Below are 26190 nucleotides of genomic sequence, written 5' to 3'. Positions count from 1 at the left end.
TGGGTTATTTAGTAGTTTCTGAGTTTTCACACAGTACATTATATACTTCACACAATACTGATATGCCTAAAGAATAGACTTACTTAACTGCTATATATGCCAGTCTTCTAAATCTGTGGTTTTCAAAAAGAATTATTTGCAAGGAACTCTTAAATAAACCAAACAGATAAGACACACGTATATACTTACCATATACTACCTCTGAACTGAGGTTTATAAACTAGAATACTGAATAATAATTAAAATGTGAAATAAAAGTGTTATCAAATGTAGGTTTCATTTTGTACATTTTAGGAAATAATACTAAACGTATAGGTTCTTTTTGTAATGCTTTCCATTCACTTCACTCTTTAATTTTTATTTTGAATATCATCATATATACAGAAACATTGAAATACAAACAAAATAGATACCTATATCCTCCATTCTAGATTCAGCCATTGTTAATATGCTGTAACATTTGCTTATGTTACATGCTGTACCATTTGTAGATGTGTGTACTATATACTTTTTTTCTTGAATAATTTGAAAATAAAATCCTGATTATTGCCCTTTTATACTCAGCATTTGTTTTCTTGGGCATTTTCCTACATAACAGCAATGCTATTATTTTTCTTAGAAGAAATTAACTCATTCTGTAATATCTGTCTGGGCATACTTAAATTTTCTTTGTTGTATCAAAAAAGGTTTTTATGTTGCTGCTTTTTTTAAAAACTAGAGTTAAGTCAAATTTCATTTTTGCATTTGTTGAATCTTGTTAGTGTCTTTTCCAATCTGTGAATGTAGTATATTGCTTCATTTATTTAGGTCTCCATTTTCTCTCAGCAATATTTTGTAGTTTTCAGAGGTCTTGCACCCTTTGTTAAATGTATTCCTAAATATTTTATGTTTTTGATGCTATTGTAAATAATTAAAATTTTTTAAAAATTTGCAGTTATTTGTTGCTAGTATGGAGAAATTCAGTTGGGTTTCTTTTGTACTCTGTGACCTTGATAATTTATTCTAGTAATTTTCATAGATTCATTTGGATTTTTTATGTACACAGTCATGTTATTTTCTGCCTTATTTTATTGACTAAGACTTCCAGTACAATGTTGAATATAAATGGTTTCAGTGGACATCTTTGCCTAGTTCCTAATCTTAGAAAGCATTCAATATTTTACCAATAAGTATGATGTTGGCTGCAGAGTTGTTTTTTTTTTTTTTTAAGGTAGGCTTTGTCTTTTTGAAGAAGTTTCTATCCCTGGTTTGCTGAGAGTGTTTCTTATTAAGGTGTATTGACTTTTTTGTTAGATGCTTTTTTCTACATCTGTTGAGATGAACAAATGATTGTTTTCTGAAATGTAGTGGAATTCATTGATATTTGAATGTTACACCAACCTTGCATTTCTGTGATAAACTCCACTTGAGTATTATATATTATACTTTTTATATATTGTTGGATTTAATTTGCTAATTTTTTGTTGAGAGTTTGTCTATGTTCATAAGGGATATTGATCTGATAATATTTTTTATGTGATAATTTTTGTTTTTCATATTGTCATCAGCTTTTAGTATCAAGGTTATTCTAGTTTCATGAAATGAATTAAGAAATGATCCCTATTTCTCTATTTTCTGAGTTTAAGGTTGGTATTATTTCTTCCTTAAATGTTAGAATTTATCAGTGAAACGATTGTGGCCTGGAGTTTTCTTTGGGGAAATTTTAAAATTTTATGTTAAAATTTAAAAATAGTGTAATTTATGTTTTCTGCTCTTCAGTCAGTTTTAGTAAGATATGTATGTGGTGATGTTCCTCTTTCGTTCTTGGTAGTGGTAATTTGTGTTTTCTCTTTTTATTATTCAGTCTGTCTAGATGCTTCTCAATTTTATTGATCTGTTCATAAACACATTTGCTTTCATTGATTTTTCTCTAGTGATTTTGTCTTTTCTTTGATCAGTTTTCACTCTTTTCCTTTCCTCTACTTGACTTGTCTTTAATTTGATCATCTTTTTCTAGGTTCTTAAAAGCAGAGTCTTAGATCATTGATTTTAGACCTTTTTTTAATCTAAAATGATCATTTAATGCTTTAAATTTCCTTCTATGTTCTGCTTTACTCGCATACTCCACATTTTGATGTGTTTTTATTTTCATTAAGTTCAAAATATTTTCCTGAAGTGCTTGTCTTGCTCCAACATCTGAGTCATCTCTGAGTCTGACGCTTACGATTGCTTTGTGTTTCGACATTTTTTGTGTAGCTTTTGTTTGTTCTATTTTGCTTATTTGCTTTTTGATAATGCTTCATAATTTTTGGTTGTCTGTAACATAGCAGAGGCTGATGTAAATAGATTTAAAGCCTGTAAATGGATACACGTCTTCTTCTGTGTGGCTCTTAGTGGGATTGAAGTCAGTGTTATCAGGAGTTAAACTGGGGTTGAGTTTTTAGTTTGAGTTGAGTTTGTTCTAGTTACCTTCATTGCACCAAAGGCCTCAAATTTCTCTGTTGACCTGATGCGTAGGGCAGAGTTGAAATGTCACATTTTTCCCCTCAATATTTATGCTTCACTCTGCATGCCTGCTCCTTAAAAGAGTTTCTCTCTCCTCACTCTTGCCCTTCCCAGAGGTAAACAGGTGTTGCTTGTTACCCAGTGCTTTCAAAATTGGTAGAGAAGAGGGGTTAGAAATGTTCTTTGTTGTGCTTTAGCCTCCATCTCAGATTGTGTGCCAGGACCTTGGGGATGGGACTCTCTAAGAGGTTCTGCTCCCTCCCCTCAGCAGTAGGGGTCCTCTAATCCTACTGATACAAGATTCTGGGCTCAGGACTATTCTTGTCCCTCTTTCTGCCAGGGATTGAGGGTTTTTCCCTCCTCCTGCACCAAGGCATGGAATTTGCTTCTCTTTTCTCAGTGGCATAAGGCTTTTGCTCTCTCTATATGAGAGAAGGATTTGGGCAGGGTGGCGGGCCTTGTTCCCTTCTCACAGTGGCAATCACGTCCTTGCACTACTGAGAGAGGCTCTTGATCTTCTGCCCAATTTCCAGTCATCCTCCTAGGCCCTCAGTGGAGGTCTGTGGAAGAGTCCATGTGAGTGAGTGCAAACTGTCTGGGACTCCCAGGGGTTTTATACTGTCAAGTTATCCTGTAGTCAGCCTTAAGCTATAGCTTATAATTTGGCTTTCTTCTTTCTTGCTTGTATGACAGCAGAATCTTCCTCTTCTTGGCTCTGCCACAGGTGAACCTTTTTCTGACATGCTGTTTCTGTTTGGCAGTATCTGTCCATCCCTGGAATTCACACTACTTTGATTATCTTTCGACATTAGCTCTCCGATGAATTCAAGAAAAATTTGGGATATTTTAGACGTGTTTTGTTTAATTGTCAATGTTTTAGGATTTTTCCAAATACCTTGTTGTTACTGACTTTTAGTTTAATTCCATTGTGGTCAGAGAACATACTTTGTATATTTTGGATTCTTCTAAATGTATTGTATTTTGCCGTGTGTAATGCGCACCCACGTTTTTGGCCCAAACTTTCAGGGGGGAAAAAAAAAATCTTTCATTTTAATATTTTAATTCAAGTTTTTACTTGTTTACATTTAGGTACTTGTTTTTTGTATTATAAAGGAATTTTAGCATTTATTTTTTTAACATATTATGGTACAAGAAATTTTATATAACAAGTAATTACAAAACACAAGAACAGATACAGGTATAAAAAATTTTATGTACTGGTAACAAATTTACAATATTTACGCATCACAGAAGGCCAAGAATTCTCCGATACAAGTTCGTCCTAAGTTCAACAAAACGGATTATTGTATTCTAGGGTATTATTGTATAAAAAATACCATATTGATTTCTAGCGTTACACTTAACTCATAAACATAAGTAAAAGAATTAAAAACATTTATATATATATAGAATTACTACTACCCATGTATAAGTGCATCCTTATTTTTCCCTCACAAATTTGGGCAAAAAAGTGCACATTATACACGGGAAAAATACGGTATTCATTAAGACTTGCTTTATGGTCCAGGATATTGTGTTTTAGTGAATGTTCCATGTGTAATTAATTACTGGGTGGAATAATCTATGATAGTTCAAGTTGGTTGAAATTGATGTTTAAATCTTCTATACTTAACTGATTTTATTTGTTTTCTATCAGTTACCAAGAGAGAGGTGTTAAAATTTCCAACTATGATGGTGGTTCTGTTGATTTTCTCTTCATATATTTTGAAGCGCTGTTATTTGGGATTGTTAAGACTTCTCGATAAATTATTCCTCTTATTATTATGAAGTGTGTCTTTTTTCCTCTGGAAATGCTTGTTTTGAAGTCTTTTTTAACAGTAGCCTCCCAGTTGCTGCTTTCTGCTGGGGTGTACACTTAAGGTTTAAGAGTTAGCCAGAAATGTGGGGGGAAATTGCATAAAGATTTTGCGGCTTCACTCTCCGAGTTTCTTTCTGAAATTCTTTTTTCCCCTCTCCGTCTGTCATGTAGGCAGCCTCAATCTCTGACCTATGACTCCTCTGTCTGGTAAAACTGCTGCTTTCTGCTTGGGTTCTATCTCCTGTCCCTCATGTTGATTTGGAAGTGCTCCCGTGGGAAAAAAATGTGGATCTCACATGTGCTTTCTTTCTTTCAGAGATTATGTTCATTCCTGTTTCTGCCTGCTTTTGGTTGATCTCCAGTGTTTTTTAATAGCTGGTTTTTAATATATTGTCCAGAGTTTATTATTGTTATTGCCAGGAGGCTTAGTCTGATATAAGTATTCTGCTATATACAGCAACAGAACCCCTCTAGTCTCTCTTAATTAGGAACAACCTCCACCTTTTGTTTTTAATCCCATTACCTTACCTTTTTGGAGAGTCCTGGCCCATCTTCTTATAAAGTCTTACAATCGGGGTATTTGTCTGATTGTTTCCTTAGAGTGATGTTTAACTGTTCCTCAATCATTTGTATTTCCTGTAAACTGGAATTTAGATCAAGAGACTTGATTGGATTCAGGGTGAACATTTCTCTGCTTCATAGATGATGCCTGTACTTCTTGTTACATTATATCAGAAGGATAATAATATTTGATTGTCCAGTATTGGTGATGATTTGTTTGATTATTCAGTTAATGTGGTTCTCTCCACTGTAAAGATTTGTTTTCCCCTTTGTAATAAGTAAGTAATTTCTAGGGGGATAATTTGCATTCCCTTCATTTTTCACATCCTACTTAAATGTCGCTTCTTTATTCCAATCAGATGCCAGTACAGAGTGATACTTAAGCATTAGCTTTTCTTATTGTTAGTAAGTCCCATTCCCCAACCAGAAGTCCTCATAGTTTCTAGTTTATATATGGTATATACTGGGGGTGCCAAAAAATTGTATGTATGTATGTGGACACTTTGGTCAACGTTGCTCGAGCAGTAGTTCGCCATAATCAGAAGTATCTGGACGCTGATGGTAACCACTTTGAGCACCTCTTATAATTGCACAAGTCAAACGTGACTTGTGTTGATTTTTTGTTATTGGTATATATAATTACAATTTTAATAGTTTTTTCCTTTCTTAAAATGTGTATAGATTTTTTTTGGCATCCTCTGTATATTTTCATGGCACGTATCTCATACTCTGGTGGTTACATAAATATTTTTCTTTTTTTAATTGAGTTTGAGGTACTGAATGCATATATCACATCTTATAAGTCTGTGTTTCCCATAGCCCTACAGTAACATTTTGCATATAGTAGGCACTAAGTAAATTGTTTTTTATAGGAAGAGAAAATTAGCTAAGAAATTTCAAGTCTTTTTCTATTAAAACATTTTTTAATCTCTGTCTTAAGTATTGGTCAAGTTTAATGTTAATTGTACTTTTTTTTTGTAGGTAAATGAGAAAACGGGGCAGATTATACAGTATGATAAATTTTATATACATGAAGTACAAGAATTGCTAGATATAAGGAATGATTATATCAACTGGGTCCAACAGCAGGCCTATGGAATGGTATGTTTCCTGTTGCATTTTGTGCTTTCATTTTTATGTATCATTTGTTCTAATATAAATGAAACAATTGCTCATTTTTGAAACACCAAAGTGTTTTCAAGGCTCTAATCCAGAGCTTATTGTTTAAATAAAAACATTGCAAAGGACCAACTACATATTATGCAATATTTATAAATCAACATTCTACTCTTATACCAAAGCCAAACAAAAGAGACGGATTATACTTTTCTAAAGAAAAATGCAAGTGTGACACAGATTTATAACTCATTTGTTTTCCATGTGGTTGCTTCTTAATTCATTAATGTTGAGAATACCGAAGTCCCTGATACTGAAACTCTAAGAAGGTATTACTATTGTGAGATGAGTGCCTCAGAACTACCAGAAGGGAGCCCTAGGACCATTGATTCTGTTTTTGATTTTTTCCCCCCTTTTATGTGTTCAATTTTATTTCAGATTTTTGATGTTCATCCACTTGTCTACGTACTTCTTTTCATATGGCTAAGTCTCTAATATGCTGGACCATTAATGTCCCGTTAAAATAATAGCATAGTTTTATAAAACTTGAATTAGGTATGTAATTTTTAATAGCGAAATGGGTAAGCAGCTAGATGTAAAACAGTTAGGTTTAATACTCTTGCTAACCATTGTAGTATACTTGAGGCCAGCTTTTCCAACCTCAAAGCAGATAATTTAAGCAATAGGTTTATATGTAGAAGTTGTAGAAAGGGGAGTAGCCTTTCATTGCTTTCTAGGCATCAGCTGCAAGCTCCTTGTGGCTAGGTACTCTGTCAGTTTGTTCACCAGCACCTCTAATAGTATCTGGAATAAGTCAAGTAGGCACTAAAAAAGTACAGTAGTTTTTGAATGGTAATGTGGTTAGTGCATGCTGTTTTTAGGATACTCTCACTTAGAAATCAGGTCACTTCTGGAATATCTTTTGCTTCCTTCCCTAGGTACTTGGGTTAGATTGGGAGAGACTTGTTGATTTTTTTTTTCCCCTTAGTATCACTTGGAAGCTAGGTCAAGTTCACAGCCATTGTATAGAATAAGGTTTACTCATTTGCTCATTCAACAATTATTGAGAATCCCCTATGTAACAGGCACTTTATTAGGTATTAGAGATAGTGATGAACCAGACAGATAAGGGCCCTCTTCTTCACGGAACTTATAATTTAGTGGATAAGATGGACAGTAATCAAATAAAGTAAAAAATATTAGTTAATAATATGTACAATATAGAGACTTGAAATAAGAGAATATAATAAAAACTGGTTTCATGCAATTGGGTAATCAGAAAAGTCTGTCCAATGAAATATGAGCTGTAATCTAAATGCCAAGGAACAGTCGTATAAGAAAGATCAGAGTAGAGAGAATTTCAGGGCAAGTGAACATCTAGTAAAAGACCTTGGGTGAGAATAAACTTGACATGTTTGGTGGAAAGGCTAGTATGGCTAGAATTTGGGAATGGGAAGAGTTCTAGAAAAGGATCAGAGAAATGGACAGGTGCCCGGTCATGGAGGTATTGTAAATTAAGATCAGGAACTTGGATTTTATCTGAAGTGTGTGGTAAGCCATTGAAGAGTGGTAAGCAGGGTGGAATACAATGTGATTTATATTTTGAAATCATCACTCTGTTGGCTCTGTGGAGAATGGAGTGAGGGAAATGGAACAAAAATGAAAGAGGGAGACTAGTTAGAAGACTTTTTTAGTAGATTAGGGAAGATAAAATGATTAATTTGACTAGGATGGTGGTTGTATAGATGGAAGAGGGAAATGGACTTGGAATACTTCTTGTAGGTAAAAGGGACAAGAATTGTTGATGGATTGGATATGAAATGAGGAAAGGAGAGAGACAACAAAGGAGATTAAGGGTGGCAGGTAAGGTAAGAGGAAAACTAGGAGAGAGTTGCGGTAACCAAAATTAAAAAGTGAAGGAGAGACTGTGTTTACGTTTGCTTTTAGGATGAGATGCAGTATTCATTTCGCCTTCACTCATCAAACACATCATTTATGTATGTGAAATCCTAGAAAGACATGGAGATCCTGTTTGGTGCCAGTTTGATTATTATCATAACTATTGCAACTTTTGGAGTTTCATGGTAATACTGGGAAAATAAATGGATTATCCTAATTTTAGATTTTTAAATCAATTATTAAAAATTAATGATATAAAAACGTAAAAATTAAAAATCCTTCCAGAGCACTTAGAGATCCCTAAGAATACATTTCCCAGGGATCTGCAAGCCAGTTTTAGAAACATTATCCTAGAGAGTCATTTCCTCCTGGATCGCTGTGAATGCGATCAGATGACCTTTGATATCTGAATTTATATCTAATATATAGGTCACAGACTACTTTAATTTTGAGCAAATTAAGTGAAATACTAGTCTAATAGGATTTTTTTAGTTAGCAGTAATCTTGTGCTACATGGAGAAGCTATGGCTTGAATGTTTGCTTTTAAGTTTGGCCGGCTTGTATCCAAACTCTGCTTGGTATGTAGCTGTGGTGATATCAAGTTGAATTTCCTGCAGAACTATTTCAGTGCTACCGGTACTGTTTTCTGGTAAAGAGAGACAGTAGAGGACCACTTTCCTATTTCTTGGCTTTTCCTCTTTTCTTCTCATTCTCTCCAGATCTGTTATATGGTTGGTATACTTGAGAATTGCTGTTTATTACTCTACTCTTTCAACCACTTGCTTTTCCTTTCTTTATTTATAGGCAGTGATATTAATTAGGTGGTTTTGGCAGTAGAAGCTTATTACATATTTAATTTGTTTAGTGGGTTTAATATCATATCTTAGAAATCAGAATCTTGAATCCATGATTTGGGTTCTTCTAATCTATCTCTGGGAATAGAAGGCTGGCAGTTTACTTTGAATGTCTTTGAATATGTAACACCTAATTAGTTCACTAATTTATATAATGACATTTAACCTCACAGTACCTCTTTCTTTGAGAGAGTTCAAAGCCCTTTCACATTTTACACTTACACATAACTATAAAGACTTTTTTCCTGTGACTTTCTAATAAAGTTCATACTTGTATTACCAGTCTTAACTGAGTGGAATATTATGTTGACCCTGTAAGTAAAATTTTAAAGAATCTATCCTAAGGGAACTCCCATGCTGTTTTGTGATGATACAGATGTGTGTATAGGTATTCGTGTGCACATGTACATGTGTGTACATATGTATGTATGTGTATATACAGGGGGTGCCAAAAAAATGTAAACACTTTAAGAAAGGAGAAAACTGTTAAAATCGTAATACTCAATATATACCGATAATAAAAGATGAATACAAGTCACATTTGACTTTTGCAATTACAAGAGGTGCTCAAAGTGCGTCAGCGTCCAGACATGTTTGATTACGGTGAACTACTGCTTGAGCAACATGGACCACAGTTTCCATTTGTATACATTTTTTTGGCACCCCTGGTGTATACACATCTTGAAATAATTCCATTGCATCATTGTGAAGTTTTAAAAATTCTTTGATAGAATATAATTACTATGAATCATAAGAAACATGTTTATAAATTATATTTATATGTGTATTTACGCACACATCACTTTACATTGTTCTAAATACTGTAAAGAAATTATTTTACCTTTATTATATTTGTCTTTGTGCCACAATCTGTTGAGATTTTTTTCTCCATTTACTTTCTTTCCCAGTTAGGATTTTAAGGTTCCATTAGGTATACACTTTCTTGGTCCCTAACCATTAACAACTAATTCTGTGAAATTTTTTGCTTTCCTTATAATATCCTTTTGTACTGCTGAGGCTTCTAACTTTTCATCGTATTGCCTTCCATTTTCCTATTCTTTTTCACCCTTTTGCCCTTTACATGTTTTCATGAAGTTCATATAGCATTGTAACTATTAAAAACTTTTCAAACATTTTGTAAAGGTTAACCAAGTGTTAAAAATTGAGGAATATTTTCTCTATTTGCCAGGTGGAGAAACTGAGCCATAAAATTATTTCTTCAAGACCGAGTTAGGCTAGGATTAGTTTCCCTGTTGTACCTAAATTCTGCAAATGGGGTGCTTAGTTGCTAAAACCAAATTTCATTATGTTGAGGCCTCAATTATTTTATGATCACAAGGTGCCTGAAACAAAGGTCTCACATTTATAGATATAAATATATAAGGTGCATGTGGAAAGGGTAAGTTTTGTATATGTATTTTGTTCTACTTCATTAATTCAATATTCTGCTGTAGCAAAAATATATGAAATGCTACTTTGAATAGAAATAGTTAAATTTGAACACTAACATTGCTCTTTCCATATTATTGTTACATTCTGCACTGCTGTCTTAGGATGTCAACCATGGATTAACTGAGGTAAGTTTGGTGTAATAAAGTCTCATGTCCAGAGTAATATATACTCTATTTTGTCTTAAGTGATAGGAGAGCCAAACGTTCCTCATTTGTGTGACTTTAAAACTTACCTATCTATATATCTATATCTATCTATCTATAGACAGATATATCTATATATGTATATGATTATTTATAAAAATGAATGTGTGGCTTTAAAACATATATACAGAGATTGCCAAAAAAATGTATACACTTTTTAAGAAAGGGAAACTATTAAAATTGTAATACTCAGTATATACCAATAACAAAAGATGAGTACAAGTCATGTTTGACTTCTACAATTATAAGAGGTGCTCAAAGTTGTTACCATCAGTGTCCAGACACTTCTGATTATGGCAAACTACTGCTTGAGCAATGTTGACCAAAGTACCCACTTGAGTACATTTTTTTTGGCACCCCCAGTATTATACATATATGCATATAATTATTTATAAAAATGAATGCATGGAAATTGTCCTGTATAACATTTCAGGTTAATTTTCTTAAGAAAATTAAAACCTGTTTTAATTTAACATTATACCTGTATGATACCTTTTAACAGTATTTGCTCCTAAAAATCTTGCAGCATAAAATACAATATGTTCTCAGAATATAAAAAAGTAAACTTTTAAAACTGACAAATGCCTATGCAATAAGCCAGAAATATTTTATGTTAGAGAAGTAAATGATCTTCAGTTTTTAAACTAATAATCATTACTCAATGGTTATAAAATTAAGCAAACTCGTTCAGTATGCTTAATGATCATCTTCCTCACTTTGTCTAATGTACTGTCTAATGCTAGAACTAATATATATAGTTCTAGCACTTTGATTTACATAATCAGCAATCCTAAACCACCTTTTTAACAATTGGGAATGTTGTAGTAATTCTTTTATACTTCTGTGATAGACTAGGTTTTGTTGTGTTGACTTGCTTTTTTTCTAGCACTTGAAACAATGAAGCATTTGGAATTAGCTTTAAATTATAGTCCCCTAAAATTATTTGTTTTCCCATCCTCAAATAGAAGTAGCATAAAAAATAACGAAATAAGGGCGGGGGGTGGGGGGTGGGAGATGAGGGTAAGGGGGATCGAATATATGGTGATGGAAGGAGAACTGACTCTGGGTGATGAACACACAATGGGATTTATAGATGATGTAATACAGAATTGTACACCTGAAATCTATGTAATTTTACTAACAATTGTCACCCCAATAAATTTAATAAAAAAAAAAAAAAGTAATGAAATAAGAGTTTTGGAACCAAAGGGGACTTTAGAAATCATCTCAATCTTTTAGCGTTTCAGAGTAGTAAAATGACTTTCTACCATTAATAGCTGGTTAGTGACACAAATACAGGATGGAGGTAAAAACTGTCATATGAAAAATAATGAAGAATGATAATTTACTGTAAGGTTAATATAACTCAGCAGGTTGTCTTATATGTTGAAAACAAAGAGTTGATAGTCTCATTGTATTCTGTACTGATTGGGGACTATGGGATTATTTTGGTTTTGGTGGCCATAGTTAAGAGAGAGTTAGACAAATTGAAATACATTTAAAAGAAGACAATTAGGATGGAGAACTGGAAACCATATATTTTTTTTCAGAATGGCTGGGAAAACTGGGAGTATTTAGTATGGAAAACAGACAACTTAGAGAAAGAGCGTGAGGACTTGAAATATTTAATCCATATATGCTTCCCTGCAGAGGCAAAATGAAAACTGAAATACAAAATGGAGTGATGCATAGTGATGTATAGAAATGCAGGTTCACACTTAATATAAAGAACTTTCTAAGCACTTAAGAAATGGGTTGTTTCATGGTGTATTAAGTTTTGAAGGAAAACCTTATAACGGGTTCTGTGTCAGGGCTGGCACAAAATTACTGCCTTGTTGGGTAGATGGTAGGAATACATCTTCAACTGAAAGAATCTGTGACTGGCAATTCATAGCTCTTTGTATTTCTCTGCACCGTTAAAACACTTAGCACTCAATCACTGCATTACCTGCTAGGATAAATAATTATAAGGTGACTAATATATAATGCATGTAATAATAGATCAGTTCTCCCAACTTTAAAGGTTGACGGAGCATAATACTACTACTGGTACTTATTTTGTATGTTGAATGAACAGAAAGTTGGGTTCATGGTGTTGGTACTCTGATGATAATGCAGTAAATATCTGCTAAATGAAAAAGATTGCTTATCATTGGCCTCTGCTGCTAGAGTAGCCCTAACATATGAGATCTGAGTACTGTATTTAACTTGGAGGTCCCCAATTTTAGAATAAACTTGCAGTCTACTTCACTGAAACTTGGAGTTAATATGTAAAGCAAAAGATATTTGTAATTTACCATGTAGTGGACTCTCAAGTACTATATAATTTCCTCCTAAAATTTGGAATTGGGTTGTTCCAATGCCTCATCTAATTATCAGTAAAAATTCTATATAGGCATACCTCGTTTTAGTGTGCTTCACACTTGTTGCTTCTTTTTTTTTACAAATTGAAGGCAAGACCCTTTAACAAAAAGATTATGACTTGCTTTATTGCAATATTCACTTTATTTCAGTAGTCTGGAACTGAACCCACAACACATTCGAGGTATGCCTGTATTTGGACATAAGCAACGTTTTATTTATAATTCCTGAATGACACACCATGAATAAATCAAGAATGTTACCAATTTCTCAAGCAAGGACAGTACCTACTACAAGAAATATAATCACAAACCAATTTGTACTAATAAGTTAATTTTTTAATTCCAGTTGGCAGATATCCCTGTTACAATCTGCACATATCCATTTGTATTTGATGCCCAAGCAAAAACTACTCTGTTACAAACAGATGCAGTCTTACAGATGCAGGTAAATTATTGTATAATACCAATGTGATTTAAGAGTGATTTTTTTGGATTGTTTCTGTGATGTTTTTAAAAAGTAAATTTGAAACTTGCTTATAATCAATAACCTTTGGGGACATTTTGTACCTGTGTGATTGTTTTTTGCAAAGTAACTTTTGTACCTAGAAATAGGACTGTTGCATGTGAATTCTTATGAGGGCTACTTATACACATTTAAATGAAAATAGAATAATTTAGCCTTGAATCATTTTATATCTAAAAAATGATATAAGCCTCTTTCCTTACAGAAATATGCAATCTTTATAAACATTACTAGTTTACTTGATAAAATGTTGGTTTGTTTCAAATCTTGCTTCATTATGTATTCCCTCTTTATATACTTGGTGAAAAGATGGAAATGACTAGAGGTGAAATGATGTTAAAGTAGGAGGCATTTGGTCACTTGTTAAGAGGATTATGAAATTTCCTTGAAAGTTTTAGTAAAAAACAAAGTATTAGGTTGGTGCAAAAGTAATTGTGGTTTTTGCAATTATTTTTAACCTTTTAAACCACAATTACTTTTTGTTTTAATTTTATTGGATAATATTGGGGAACAGTGTGTTTCCCCAGGGCCCATCAGCTCCAAGTTGTTGTCCTTTGATCTTAGTTGCAGGGGGCACAGCCCACCATCCCATGCAGGAATTGGCAACCTTGTTGAGAGCTCTCTAACCAATTGAGCCATCCGTCTGCCCCTAACTGCAATTACTTTTGCACCAACCGAATATTTTCCTGAGGTTGGTTGTCTCCTCCTCCTCCCTCTTCTTTCTCTCCACACTCCCTATGTTTTATGTTAAACATTATTTCATTTATAATGAGGATTTTTAAAACTACTTTACATTATGACTTTGAAGGACTAAGTAGGTTTGTTTTATCATTTCAACCTATAAACAAAAAAGTTTATGAGTTTCTTTCTCTGGTGCACAATAACTGTAGAGACTGAGGACTAAGAAAAGGATGGAGAAGAGACCTTTGGCACTCAGCATTCTGAAATTGCTTTAAAAAATCACCCCCCGCCCCATGTTGATAACTGTTTTAATTCTTTTAAAATAAATGCATTTGGTATTCTAAATCCCTCCAGATATTTAAATAATAGATAGTAGTGGGAATTTTAGAGATGTATTTATTTCCATTATTATCAACAGAAGAAATAAATACTTTTGTAAGGTTCTATACTAACAGCAGCTAGTAAACCAGTTTTTTGGGTAGCCTTTGTTAAAAGAGTAAGTTATTCACTTGGTGCATTTAATATAGGATATTCCATTTTAGAACAAGAACTCAGGGAAAACCATAGGAAAAAAACAAAGAATATAAGCCCAATGCTTGCTTTGTGAGCATGGAATGGTGATTACTCTTCTAAATGAATTTCTGTTATACCAGGCTGTCCCTTATTCTCTGTAGAGGTTTATTTTAATGCTGTTTTCTTTCTTTCCTCTCCATCCGAGTTATATTTTGAGAAACAGTTTGTCAGTATTCCAATTTATCAGTATTACATAGTTCCATGCTTACTTAGCTTCATGGTATGTTTAGTTATACATTAATATAAAAAATGCAAAAGGATACTCTGGTTAAAATACAGTTTATACTGTATTTATACTGTACTAGATACAGTGATAGATGCTATGTGAATTTAGTAATATAGGAATTATTATAGAGATTATAGGATATCTAATTAATAGGTAGAGGTTGGCTTATTTAGTCACAGTAGCTTCTTTGTTGCATTGCTATTAAAATTTTCATCTTTTGTTTTCTAGATGGCTATTGACCAGGCCCACAGACAAAACGTCTCCTCTCTTTTTCTCCCAGTGATTGAGTCTGTGAATCCCTGTTTAATTCTAGTGGTACGTAGAGAAAATATTGTAGGAGATACAATGGAGGTCCTTAGGAAAACAAAGAATGTAGACTACAAAAAGCCGCTCAAGGTAATTTGAAATTTTCTGTTGTAGAATTGGGACTTTTATTTTTAAAAAAATATTTAAAGTTTTCCTGTTTGTATTTAGTGTACTTTGAAAATTAACAAAATTATATTTAAAAAAAATTTTTAACTATTGATTGCTGAGCATTGATTCATAATAAATAACGTTACAGGTTCTTCATTTCTTTATGTTCAGTGTTTGCATTATGCTATTTTAGGTTATTTTTGTTGGAGAAGATGCTGTTGATGCAGGAGGAGTACGTAAAGAATTTTTCTTGCTCATCATGAGGGAATTACTGGACCCTAAATATGGCATGTTTAGGTATTATGAAGATTCCAGGCTAATTTGGTTTTCTGATAAGGTAAAAAGCCCAACCATCTAAATTACTTATATGTATATACCTATGTATGTATACCTATATGTATCAAGTTTATTCAGTAAATCAGAGTTGTTACTGGATTCCTAACATATTTGATTCACTTTGAAAAAAATCATTTTATTTATTATTTATTTTTACTTTTAAAAAATTAGTTTTAGGTGTACAAAGCAATGTAATAGTTAAACATTTACACCCCTTACAGTGATAACCTTCCCAATCTGTTACCCCTCTGATGTCGTATATAGCTGTTACTGTACCACTGACTATATTTCCTATGCTGTACTCCATGTCCCCTGACTATATATATATTTAATTATAGTTGACATTCAATATTACTCAGCTTCACCTTCAGGTGTACAGTACAGTGGTCAGGCATCTACACAGTCCATGAAGTGAAAAATCATTAGCTTTAGACTGAGTCATGAAAACACATTGATGCTTAGCACACATTTCAAATTAGCAAATTAAAGTAAGGAATCGTAAGCCTGAAAATGATGTTGACCATCCTTCTGCTAATTTAGATTTGCGGATTGTAATACTTACCAGATTAACTTTTCATCTAGGAAAAATTAGTTTATTATTATGGGTTATTGATTTTTCTACCTTTAACACTTCTGGCAAACAGTCCATGAGCTGAATTCTTCCTAGCACATGTTTTTGTAAACAAAATCATGCCCACTAATTTACCGATTGTCCATGGCTGCTTTCTAGCTACAACTGGTAGAGGCAGAGTTGAGTAGTTAAGACAGAGACCCTATGGCCAACAAAGCCTAAAATATTTTCCATTTGTCCCTTTATAGAAAATGTTTGCTGATCCCTGATATAGAGAGTATAAGTTTAATGAATGGTTCAGTTTGTAGAAATCTTGAGTTGAAAGAAATTTGAATAGAATATTTACTATGGGTTCTAAAAGCTTGAATGTATTATTTATTCATTCTTCCAGGAGGCTGGCTCTATTTTTGTGATGTTAGCAGTCATTGATGATTGGTGCCTAGACTTGTTAATTTATTAGGGGTTGCAAAATGGTACTACTCTAATCCCCCTCAACTCCCCCATTTTATTAGCTTGGATACTTCTACAAACTTCTCCTTATCGACTATTTAGTTTCCTAGTAGTACAGTTTATAGTGGGAAAGATCTCTCTTTAGATTTTTCCAAAAAAATGAATGTGTTCAATAGCATACTCCAGTGGTGACAGTTGTTTTGTGGTTTGGTTTATGGATTTAAACATATTTGATGTTTTTCAGTCCATTGCAGTTACTATCTTTATTGGAAAGATTTTTTTTTTGGAAAAATCTAAAGAGAGATCTTTCCCCCTATAAACTGTACTACTAGGGAACTAAATAGTCGATAAGGAGAAGTTTTTATTATCCTATCTTTGTTGAAGCAAAGCTGTTCAAGTTGGTACCTGAGTCCTTTGACAAAAACCTCAATACTCTTTGGTAGCTTCTTTGCTGCCTACTATACTTGGTATGATAAAATGTCCTAGACTTACATATTTACTGGCTAACAATACCAACATTTCCACCAATATTATGATAACTGAAAATAGTTAAAAAAACACACAAAAAACTGTTGTGTAGTTTCTTTGTCCTGTGGGTATACCCCAGAAGAGATACACAGTCAAATAACAGTATTTTGATTTATCACTTGAAATTGTTATGCTCTGTATTGTTACACCAGCAAGAGGATACACATTTTGGTTTTGGTTTTTAAGGATTGCTTGTTTAAATTTAACTTAGTTTTATGATTATATAAAGCATTTATGTAGTTCCAAAGTCAAGTCTACAAAATAAGATAGCTAAAAGAAGTCTAGCTTCTGTCTCTACACTCTCTGCCTTATTTTCTCCCTCCTCCTGTAGTTGATTGTTTTAAAAGAAATACTGTTTATTATTTAAAAAAATAAATATAAGTACATAGATAGCAGTATATATACTAATGTCAGTTTCTTGGTTTTGACCATGGTTATTTAAGCTGTTATTATTGGGGAAAACTGTGTGAAGGGTACATTCCCTCTGTATTCTTTGTGCAATTTCTTATGAGTCTTAAAGTATTTTAAAATAAGTTTTTGAAGTAAAGAAATGGTGTACTATACATATTTTTTCTCCATTAAGAAAGGGTATTTTATTTTACATGTGAAATTGAAGCATGTTCACATGTGATTAATTATTCAAAGTAGAAAATCAGTACACAGAAGGGGATATCAATTGCAGGAGCAAGATCCTAAAGTTGTGAAGAATGGATGGAGTTTAGTATAGTATACTAGTGGAGGATTGACTGTAATTAGACACATAGATCCATAATATCAGGAGGGAAAGCCAATTATATATGTAAGTACAAATCTCTTGATAGATTTGATGATGGGAGGTTGTGAACATTCTCTTAGAATTATTTTTACTTTGCAGTGAAATAAGATGGCAAGGTCATTAGAGGGTTATGATAGGAGGAATGGTGTTGGAGGTTTGAAGAGAAAGGAGAGGTGGTGAAATAATCACTTAGGGGAGTGGGAAAATAAGTTGACCATGTAAATAAATATTGGAATAGACTGGCAGCATGAAAAGCCCATTTGATACTTATTATGTTCATGAATTTCAAATGAGACCAGTCAACGTGGTTGTGTTTTTTTCTTTAGTAACATTTTGCTGCTCGGTAGAGGTAAGGATGAGGCAGACAGTTGAATTTAACCAGGTTGGGGTTTAAAAAGAAAGAAGGAAGGAAGTGATTATCTTGTTGGATCATGGAATTTAAGCTTTGTGAGGAGGAAAATATGAGGACTTGGTTGTGAGGTAAAACAGAATTTAAAAAAAAAAAAAAGGTGGCATCAATGGATTGTAGCTCCTGATGGAGTTTAGTTGTAATGTGAGTCAAAGTATTAGGAGGAATGAGTTACAAAGTGAAAAATGGTGGTCAGACAGGGAGTACTTGAGATTTGGAGGGTTGCAGTTGATTGTAAAATGTAACCATAGGAATGGGTGTTTGAGATGTAATGGAGGACAAGATTGTTGGAAGTAAGCAAGTCAACGAACTGAGAGGTTAGGGTGTTGGATGCCTTTTTTTGCCTGGATATTAAAATCATCAAAAACCATGGCAAGAAGTGGTAGAAAAGAAAACCTAAGATTAGTGCCAAAATCTGTGAATGAGGAAACTGTGGAACATCTTTAGATGACTGCACAAGGAACAGTAGCAGGGGATGTGGTCAGTTGGCATGTGTTTCAGAGGAGCTGGAGGTTTTAGGAAGGCAAATGGAAGGAGGTCTAGCAGGAATGAGGAGCCAGAAAACCTACCTCTAGGCCTAATCATATGAGTGGTTGGAAGAGAAAACAGACACCATTTATGAGAGCTTCAGGGGAAATAGTGTTCTCAAGAGAAAGCCTTGTTCTTTTAGTAAAAGGGGATGGAAAATTAGAAGACATTTTGGATTGGGCAACTTTCCAAATGATGGATTGTGAGTGCCATAGCAAACAGTGGAAGGGTTTGGTGGAGCAAGGACAGTTGTAGGGTTGTGTCAGATTTTAGGGCCTATACAGTGCCACATGGAGGCAGGATTAGGGATAATATGTGAGTTTTGAAGCTTCCTATGTTGATAAACAGGCATGTATGTAGGACATGGCAGAATAATCCTGATGGCCTCTAAGGTAGGTAGACAATCTGCTAGAGTTATGGTCTCCTTCTTGTTACTGGTCTCTTAGGGCAATTTGCAGTGGTGTGGCAGAATTTGAAAGGGTAGGTACCATGTTTCCCCGAAAATAAGACCTAGCTGGACCATCAGCTCTAATGCGTCTTTTGGAGCAAAAATTAATATGACCCGGTCTTATATAATGTAATATAATATAATACAATATAATATAATAAATACTGGGTCTTATATAATATGATATAAGACCGGGTATAATATAATGTAATATAATATAACACTGGGTCTTATATTGATTTTTGCTTCAAAAGACGCATTAGAGCTGATGGTCCGGCTGGGTCTTATTTTCAGGGAAACAATATACATTTTTTTGGCACTCCCTGTACTGAAAACCGTGAGATCATACTGATACCTCTAATTCTACACAGACCCCACAGAGCTTACTCCAGCTTTCTCCCTTTGCATTTTATGTGACTTAAATCACCAGTGAGAAACTTCACAGTCATCATCTTCAAGGTATTTACTCAGTATACCCTGTATGTAGCCAGTCTTGTGACTGCACTGTCCAAAAGCTCAGCCCCAGACATACTGGACCACAACCTCAGAGAAGGTGTACTATCTGAAAAAGCTCAGCCCTGACAAGGGGAGGGAGAGAGGTAGAGGGCTGATGTTCTTTCTTATTTTAGTTTTTTTAATGAGGAAAAATTCACCACTTTAGGAATTTTAAAAGGTAAAATTTAGCAGCATTTGGTACATTCACAGGGTTGTGCATCCATCACCACTGTCTAGTTCCAGAACATTTTCCTCACCTCAAAAGGAAACTGTTACACAGTAAGCAGTTACTCACCATTTCCTTCTCCCTCCAGCCCCTGACAACCACTAACTGCTCTGCTTTCTGTGGATTTGTCAGTTCTTAATATTTGTTGTAATTGGAATCAAGCAATAACATAGCCTTTTGTGTCTGCCATTTTTCACTTAGCATAATGTTTCCAAGGTTCATCCATGTTGTACCATGTATCTGTTCATTCCTTTTTATAGCTGAATAATACTCCTTTGTATGGTTACACCACATTTTGTTTATCCATTTAGCTATTTGATGGATGTTTGGGTTGTTTACTTCTTTTGGTAGAATATTGTGAATGCTGCTGCTATGAACACTCATATACAAGTTTTTGTTTATACACTGTTTGCAGTTATTTTGGTTATATACCAAGGAGTGGAATTGCTGCGTCATGTGATAATTCTGTTTGACTTTAGAGGAACCACCAAACTTTTCCACAATGGCTGTACTGTTTTACATTTCATTCAGCAATATACGAGGATTTCAATTTCTCCACATTCCTGACCAACGTTTGCTGTTTCCCTTTTTTTATTATTGTGTTTTTTAAACATATGTTTTATTTATGTATTTCTTTCTTATTATAGTGGGTGTGAAGTACTATCTCGTTGTGGTTTTGATTTGCATTTCACTAATGACCAATGATGTCTGGTCATCTGTTTATCTTCTTCCTTAGCAAAATGTCTTTTTAATTTGTCCTTTTGTTGTTGAGTCACAAAAGTTTTAAATTTTGGTGATGTCTTAGTTGTCTATTTTTTCTTTTGTTGCTTGCGCTTTTGGTATCATAACTAAGAAACCATTGACAAATTTAATCTTGAAGATTTACCCCTGGGGTTTCTTGTAACAGTTTTATAGTTTTAGTTGTAATATTTAGGCCTTTGCTTTATTTTGAGGTAATTTTTATCTATGGTGAGAGATAAGAGTTCATTTTGATTCTTTGCATGTGAATGTCTGGTTGTTCCACTATTGTTTGTTGAAAGAGACTGTTCTTTCACCAAGTGAATAGTCCTGGCACTATTGGTTGAAAATTAATTGAGTATTATTATGGGTTTATTTCTGAATCTGTTTATACAACCGATTTTTGTTGATCTTGTAGCATGCAACTTTGCTGAATTCATTTATTAGCTCTTAATAGTTTTTTTGTAGATTCCTTAGGATTTTTGGTACATAAGATCATGTCATCTACAAATTTAATAGATTTAATTTTACTTTTTTCTTTCCCATTTGGATACCTTTGTTTCTTTTTCTTACCTAATTGCCCTAGAACTTCCAGTGCACTATTGAATACAAGTGATACGCATGTGAATACATGTGTCCCTCTTGTTCCTGATCTGAGCAGGATGTTAACTGGGTCTTTCACTTTTATCATGTTAAGGAAGTTCCCTTCTATGCCTAGTTTGTTGAGTATATTTATCATGAAAGAGTATTGAATTTTATCAGGTGCTTTTTCTGCATCAATTGAGATGATCATGTAGTTTCCTTCCTTCATTCCATTGATGTGATGTATTACATTGGTTGAACCACCTTGCATTCCTGGGATAAAGTGCAGTTGGTCATAGTGTGTAATTCTTTTAATATGTTGCTGGATTCAGTTTCGTAGTATTCTGTTGATCATTTTTCCATCTTTATTTAGAAGGGATACTCCTCTATATTTTTCTTTTTCGTGTGTGATGTCTTTGGCTTTGGTATCATGGTATGCTTACCTCATAGAATAGGTTAGAAACTCCCCTCCTCTTCCATTTCTTGGAAGAGTTTTAGAAAAATTAGTGTAAATTCTTCTTTAATTTTCTTTGTTGAAAGGTGTTTTTTTTTTTGTTTTTTTTTTTACATAAGTTCAAGCTTTTTTTTTTCTTTGTGGGAAGGTTTTTGATGAGTGATTCAGTCTCTTTTCTTACAATAGGTCTTTTTAAGATTTTCTAGTTCTTTTAGTAGCAGTTTGGTAGTTTGTTTCTAGGAATTTATTTCATCTAGATTATCTATTTTGTTGGCATGCAATTTTTCATAGTATTGTCTTATTGTCCTTTTTATTTATGGTGAGCTCAATAGTAATGTCTCCACTTCAAATTTGATTTTAATAAAGTGAGTCTCCTTCATTTCTCTCCTTGGCCATTCTAGCTAAAGGTTTGTCAGTTTTGTTGATCTTTTAAAAGAACCAGCTTTTGCTTTTGTTGCTTCTTTGCATTGTAATTCTGTTCTCTGTTTTACTTATCTCCACTTTAGTATTTATTACAATTGTCCCTCCGTATCCAAGGAAGATTGGTTCCAGGATGCTGTACGGGTACCAAAGTTTACAAATGCTCAAGTCTCTTATATAAAGTGGTGTAGACCAGTACATACAGTTGGCCCTCTGCCTCCAGAGATTCCCAAAATACGGTTTTTGATCTGTAGTTGGTTAGTTTTATATTTTCCGATTTCCCTTGTGATTATCGTCTTTGACCCATTTGTTGTTTGAGTGTGTTGTTTAATTTTCACATCTTTGTGAATTTTCCATGTTTTTAATTTCTAGTTTTACTGTAGTCTTAGGCTTTTTGTGTGATTTTTGTCTTTACAAATTTTTTTTTTAAATTTATTGAGGTGACAATTATTAGTAAAATTACATAGATTTCAGGTGTACAATTCTGTATTACATCATCTATAAATCCCATTGTGTGTTCACCATCCAGAGTCAGTTCTCCTTCCATCACCATATATTCGATACCCTTTACCCTCATCTACCACTCCCCTCCCCTCTTACCCTCTGGTAACCACTCAACTATTGTCTGTGTCTATGAGTTTTCATTTCTCATTTGTTTGTCTTATTCTTTTGTTGTTTTTGGTTTATATACCACATATCAGTGAAATCATATGGTTCTCTGCTTTTTCTGTCTGACTTATTTCGCTTAGCATTATACTCTCAAAATCCATCCATGTTGTCACAAATGTTCCTATATTGTCTTTTCTTACCGCCGAATAGTATTCCATTGTGTATATATACCACAACTTCTTTATCCATTCATCTATCGAAGGACATTTTGGTTGTTTCCATGTCTTGGCCACCGTAAACAAAGCTGCAGTGAACATTGGAGCACACGTGTCCTTATGTATAAGTGTTTTCAGATGTTTTGGGTAGATACCCAGGAGAGGGATTGCTGGGTCATGTGGTAATTCTATTCGTAATTTTTTGAGGAACCTCCACAATGCCTTCCATAATGGCTGCACCAGTCTGCATTCCCAACAACAGTGTATGAGGGTTCCTTTTTCTCCACAGCCTCTCCAACACTTGTTACTATTTGTCTTGTTGATGATAGCCATTCTGACTGGGGTGAGGTGATATCTCATTGTGGTTTTTATTTGCATTTCTCTGATGATTAGTGATGTTGAGCATTTTTTCATATGTCTATTTGCCATTTGTATGTCCTCTTTGAAGAAATGTCTCTTCAGGTCCTCTGCCCATTTTTCAATTGGGTTGTTTGTTTTTTTGTTGTTGAGTTTCATGAGTTCCTTGTATATTTTGGATATTAGCCCCTTATCGGAGGCACTGTTTGCAAAAATCTTCTCCCATTCAGTTGGTTGCCTCTTTATTTTGTCAATGGTTTCTTTTGCTGTGCAGAAGCTTTTAAGTTTCATATAGTCCCATTCGTTTATTTTAGCTTTTACTTCCATTGCCTTTGGAGTCAAATTCATAAAATGCTCTTTGAACCCAAGGTCCATAAGTTTAGTACCTATGTTTTCTTCTATGCAGTTTATTGTGTCAGGTCTTATGCTTAAGTCTTTGATCCATTTTGAATTAATTTTGGTACATGGTGACAGATAGCAGTCCAGTTTCATTCTTTTGCACATGGCTTTCCAATTCTCGCAGCACCATTTATTGAAGAGGCTGTCTTTTCTCCACTGTATATTTTTTGCTTCTTTGTCAAAAATTATCTGTCCATATTTATGTGGTTTTATTTCTGGGCTCGCAATTTTATTCCATTGATCTATGTGTCTGTTTTTCTGCCAATACCATGCTGTTTTGATTATTGTAGCCCTGTAGTACAAACTAAAGTCAGGGAGTGCGATACCTCCAGTATTGCTCTTTTCCCTTAAGATTGCTTTGGCTATTTGGGGTCTTTTGTGGTTCCAAACAAATCTGATGATTTTTTGTTCTATTTGTTTAAAAAATGCCATTGGGATTTTGATGGGGATTGCATTAAATCTGTATATTGCTTTGGTTAATATGGCCATTTTAACTATGTTGATTCTCCCAATCCATGAGCATGGAATGTCTTTCCATTTCTTTGTGTCTTCTTCAATTTCTTTTAAAAATGTCTTATAGTTTTCAGCATATAGGTCTTTCACATCCTTGGTTAAGTTTATTCCTAGGTATTTTATTCTTTTTGCTGCAATTGCAAAAGGAATTGTTTTTTGTATTTCTTTTTCTGAGATTTCATTGTTAGTATATAGGAATGCAGTGGACTTTTGTATGTTGATTTTGTAGCCTGCAACTTTACTGTATTCGATGATTGTTTCTAATAGCTTTTTGGTGGAGTCTTTAGGGTTTTCTATATATAGCATCATGTCATCTGCAAAGAGTGACAATTTAACTTCTTCATTCCCAATTTGCATGCCTTTTATTTCTTTCTCTTGTCTGATTGCTCTGGCGAGGACTTCCAACACTATTTTGAAAAGCAGAGGTGGTAGGGGACAGCCCTGTCGTGTTCCTGAACGTAGAGCAAAGGGCTTCAGTTTTTCACCATTGATTATGAGATTAGCTGAGGGCTTGTCATATATGGCCTTTATTATGATAAGGTATTTTCCTTCTATACCTATTTTATTAAGTGTTTTAATCATAAATGGATGTTGTATCTTGTCAAATGCTTTTTCGGCATCAGTTCATATAATCATATGATTTTTGTCCTTTTTTTTGTTTATGTGATGTATCACATTGATGAATTTGAGGATGTTGAACCATCCTTCTGTCCAAGGGATGAACCCCACTTAGTCATGATGAATAATCTTTTTAATGCATTGTTGTATTCAATTTGCTAGAATTTTGTTTAGGATATTTGCATCTGTATTCATCAGAGATATTGGTCTATAGTTTTCTTTTTTTGTGTTTTCCTTACCAGGTTTTGGTATTAGGGTAATGTTGGCCTCATAAAATGAGTTACGGAGTACTGTCTCCTCTTCAATTTTTTGTAAGAGTTTGAGCAGGATTGGTAGTAGATCCTCTTTGAAGGTTTGGTAGAATTCACTGGTGAAGCCATCTGCCCCTGGACTTTTGCTTTTGGGAAGGTTTTGGATGACCGATTCAATTTCGTTACTGGTGATCGGTCTGTTTAGATTTTCCAGTTCTTCATGGTTCTGCCTTGGCAGGCTATATGTTTCTAAGAACTTGTCCATTTCTTCTAGGTTATTGAATATAGTCCTTCATAGTATTCTTGGACGATCCTTTGTATTTCTGTGGTGTCCGTGATAACTTCCCTTTTCATTTCTGATTTTGTTAATTAATGTCTTCTCTCTTTTTATCTTAGTGAGTCCTGCCAAGGGTTCCAGCTCTTTGTCACATTAATTTTTTCTATTGTCTTTTTGTTCTCTATTTGATTTAGTTCTGCTCTGATTTTTGTTATTTCCTTTCTTCTCATGACCTTGGGTTTCACTTGTTCTTGTTTTTCTAGTTCTTTAATGGGTAACATGAGGTTATTTATTTGGGATTGTTCTTGTTTCTTGAGATAGACCTGTAATGATATAAATTTCCCTCTTAAAACTGCTTTCGCTGCATCCCAAAAATTTTGGTAGGATGTATTTTCACTGTCATTTGTTTCTATGTATCTTTTGATCTCTCCTCTAATTTCTTCTTTGACCCAGTCGTTCTTTAAAAGTATGTTGTTTAATCTCCATGTATTTGTGTGTTTTCCTGCTTTCTTTTTGTAGTTGATATCCAATTTCAAAGCCTTGCAATCAGAGAATATGCATGGTATGATTTCAATCTTCTTAAATTTGTTGAGGCTGATTTTATGTCCCAATATATGGTCTATCCTTGAGAATGTTCCATGTACACTAGAAAAGAATGTATAGTCTGATGTTTTAGGATGAAGTGCTCTATAAATGTCAATTATGTCCATTTCATCTAATGTGTCATTTAGGGCTGCTATTTCGTTATTTATTTTCTGTTTGGATGATCTATCCATAGCTGTCAATGATGTATTTAAGTCCCCTAGTATAATTGTGTTTTGGT

The 26190-nt window shown here is 33.9% G+C and overlaps 1 protein-coding gene across 7 annotated transcripts in view; it reads left to right on the top strand.

The window, feature by feature from the left end:
• The window catches only part of HERC4 (HECT and RLD domain containing E3 ubiquitin protein ligase 4), a 116734-nt gene that overhangs the window by 69291 nt on the left and 21253 nt on the right, over positions 1–26190 (top strand). For 4 of the 7 annotated variants that reach the window (XM_019731759.2, XM_019731763.2, XM_019731761.2 and 1 more), the window contains 5 exons: positions 5846–5965; positions 10287–10310; positions 13098–13196; positions 14983–15150; positions 15362–15505. In XM_019731759.2, the coding sequence (XP_019587318.1) occupies positions 5846–5965; positions 10287–10310; positions 13098–13196; positions 14983–15150; positions 15362–15505 (555 nt within the window). The remainder of the gene's footprint in view (positions 1–5845; positions 5966–10286; positions 10311–13097; positions 13197–14982; positions 15151–15361; positions 15506–26190) is intronic. The other 3 variants (XM_019731764.2, XM_074339506.1, XM_074339507.1) reach the window with 1 other exon arrangement.

The sequence above is a fragment of the Rhinolophus sinicus genome, linkage group LG07, assembly GCF_036562045.2.
Source record: "Rhinolophus sinicus isolate RSC01 linkage group LG07, ASM3656204v1, whole genome shotgun sequence".
Lineage (NCBI taxonomy): Eukaryota > Metazoa > Chordata > Mammalia > Chiroptera > Rhinolophidae > Rhinolophus > Rhinolophus sinicus.
The sequence above is the reverse complement of the archived record's forward strand: the minus strand, read 5'-3'. Positions and strand labels throughout refer to the sequence as shown.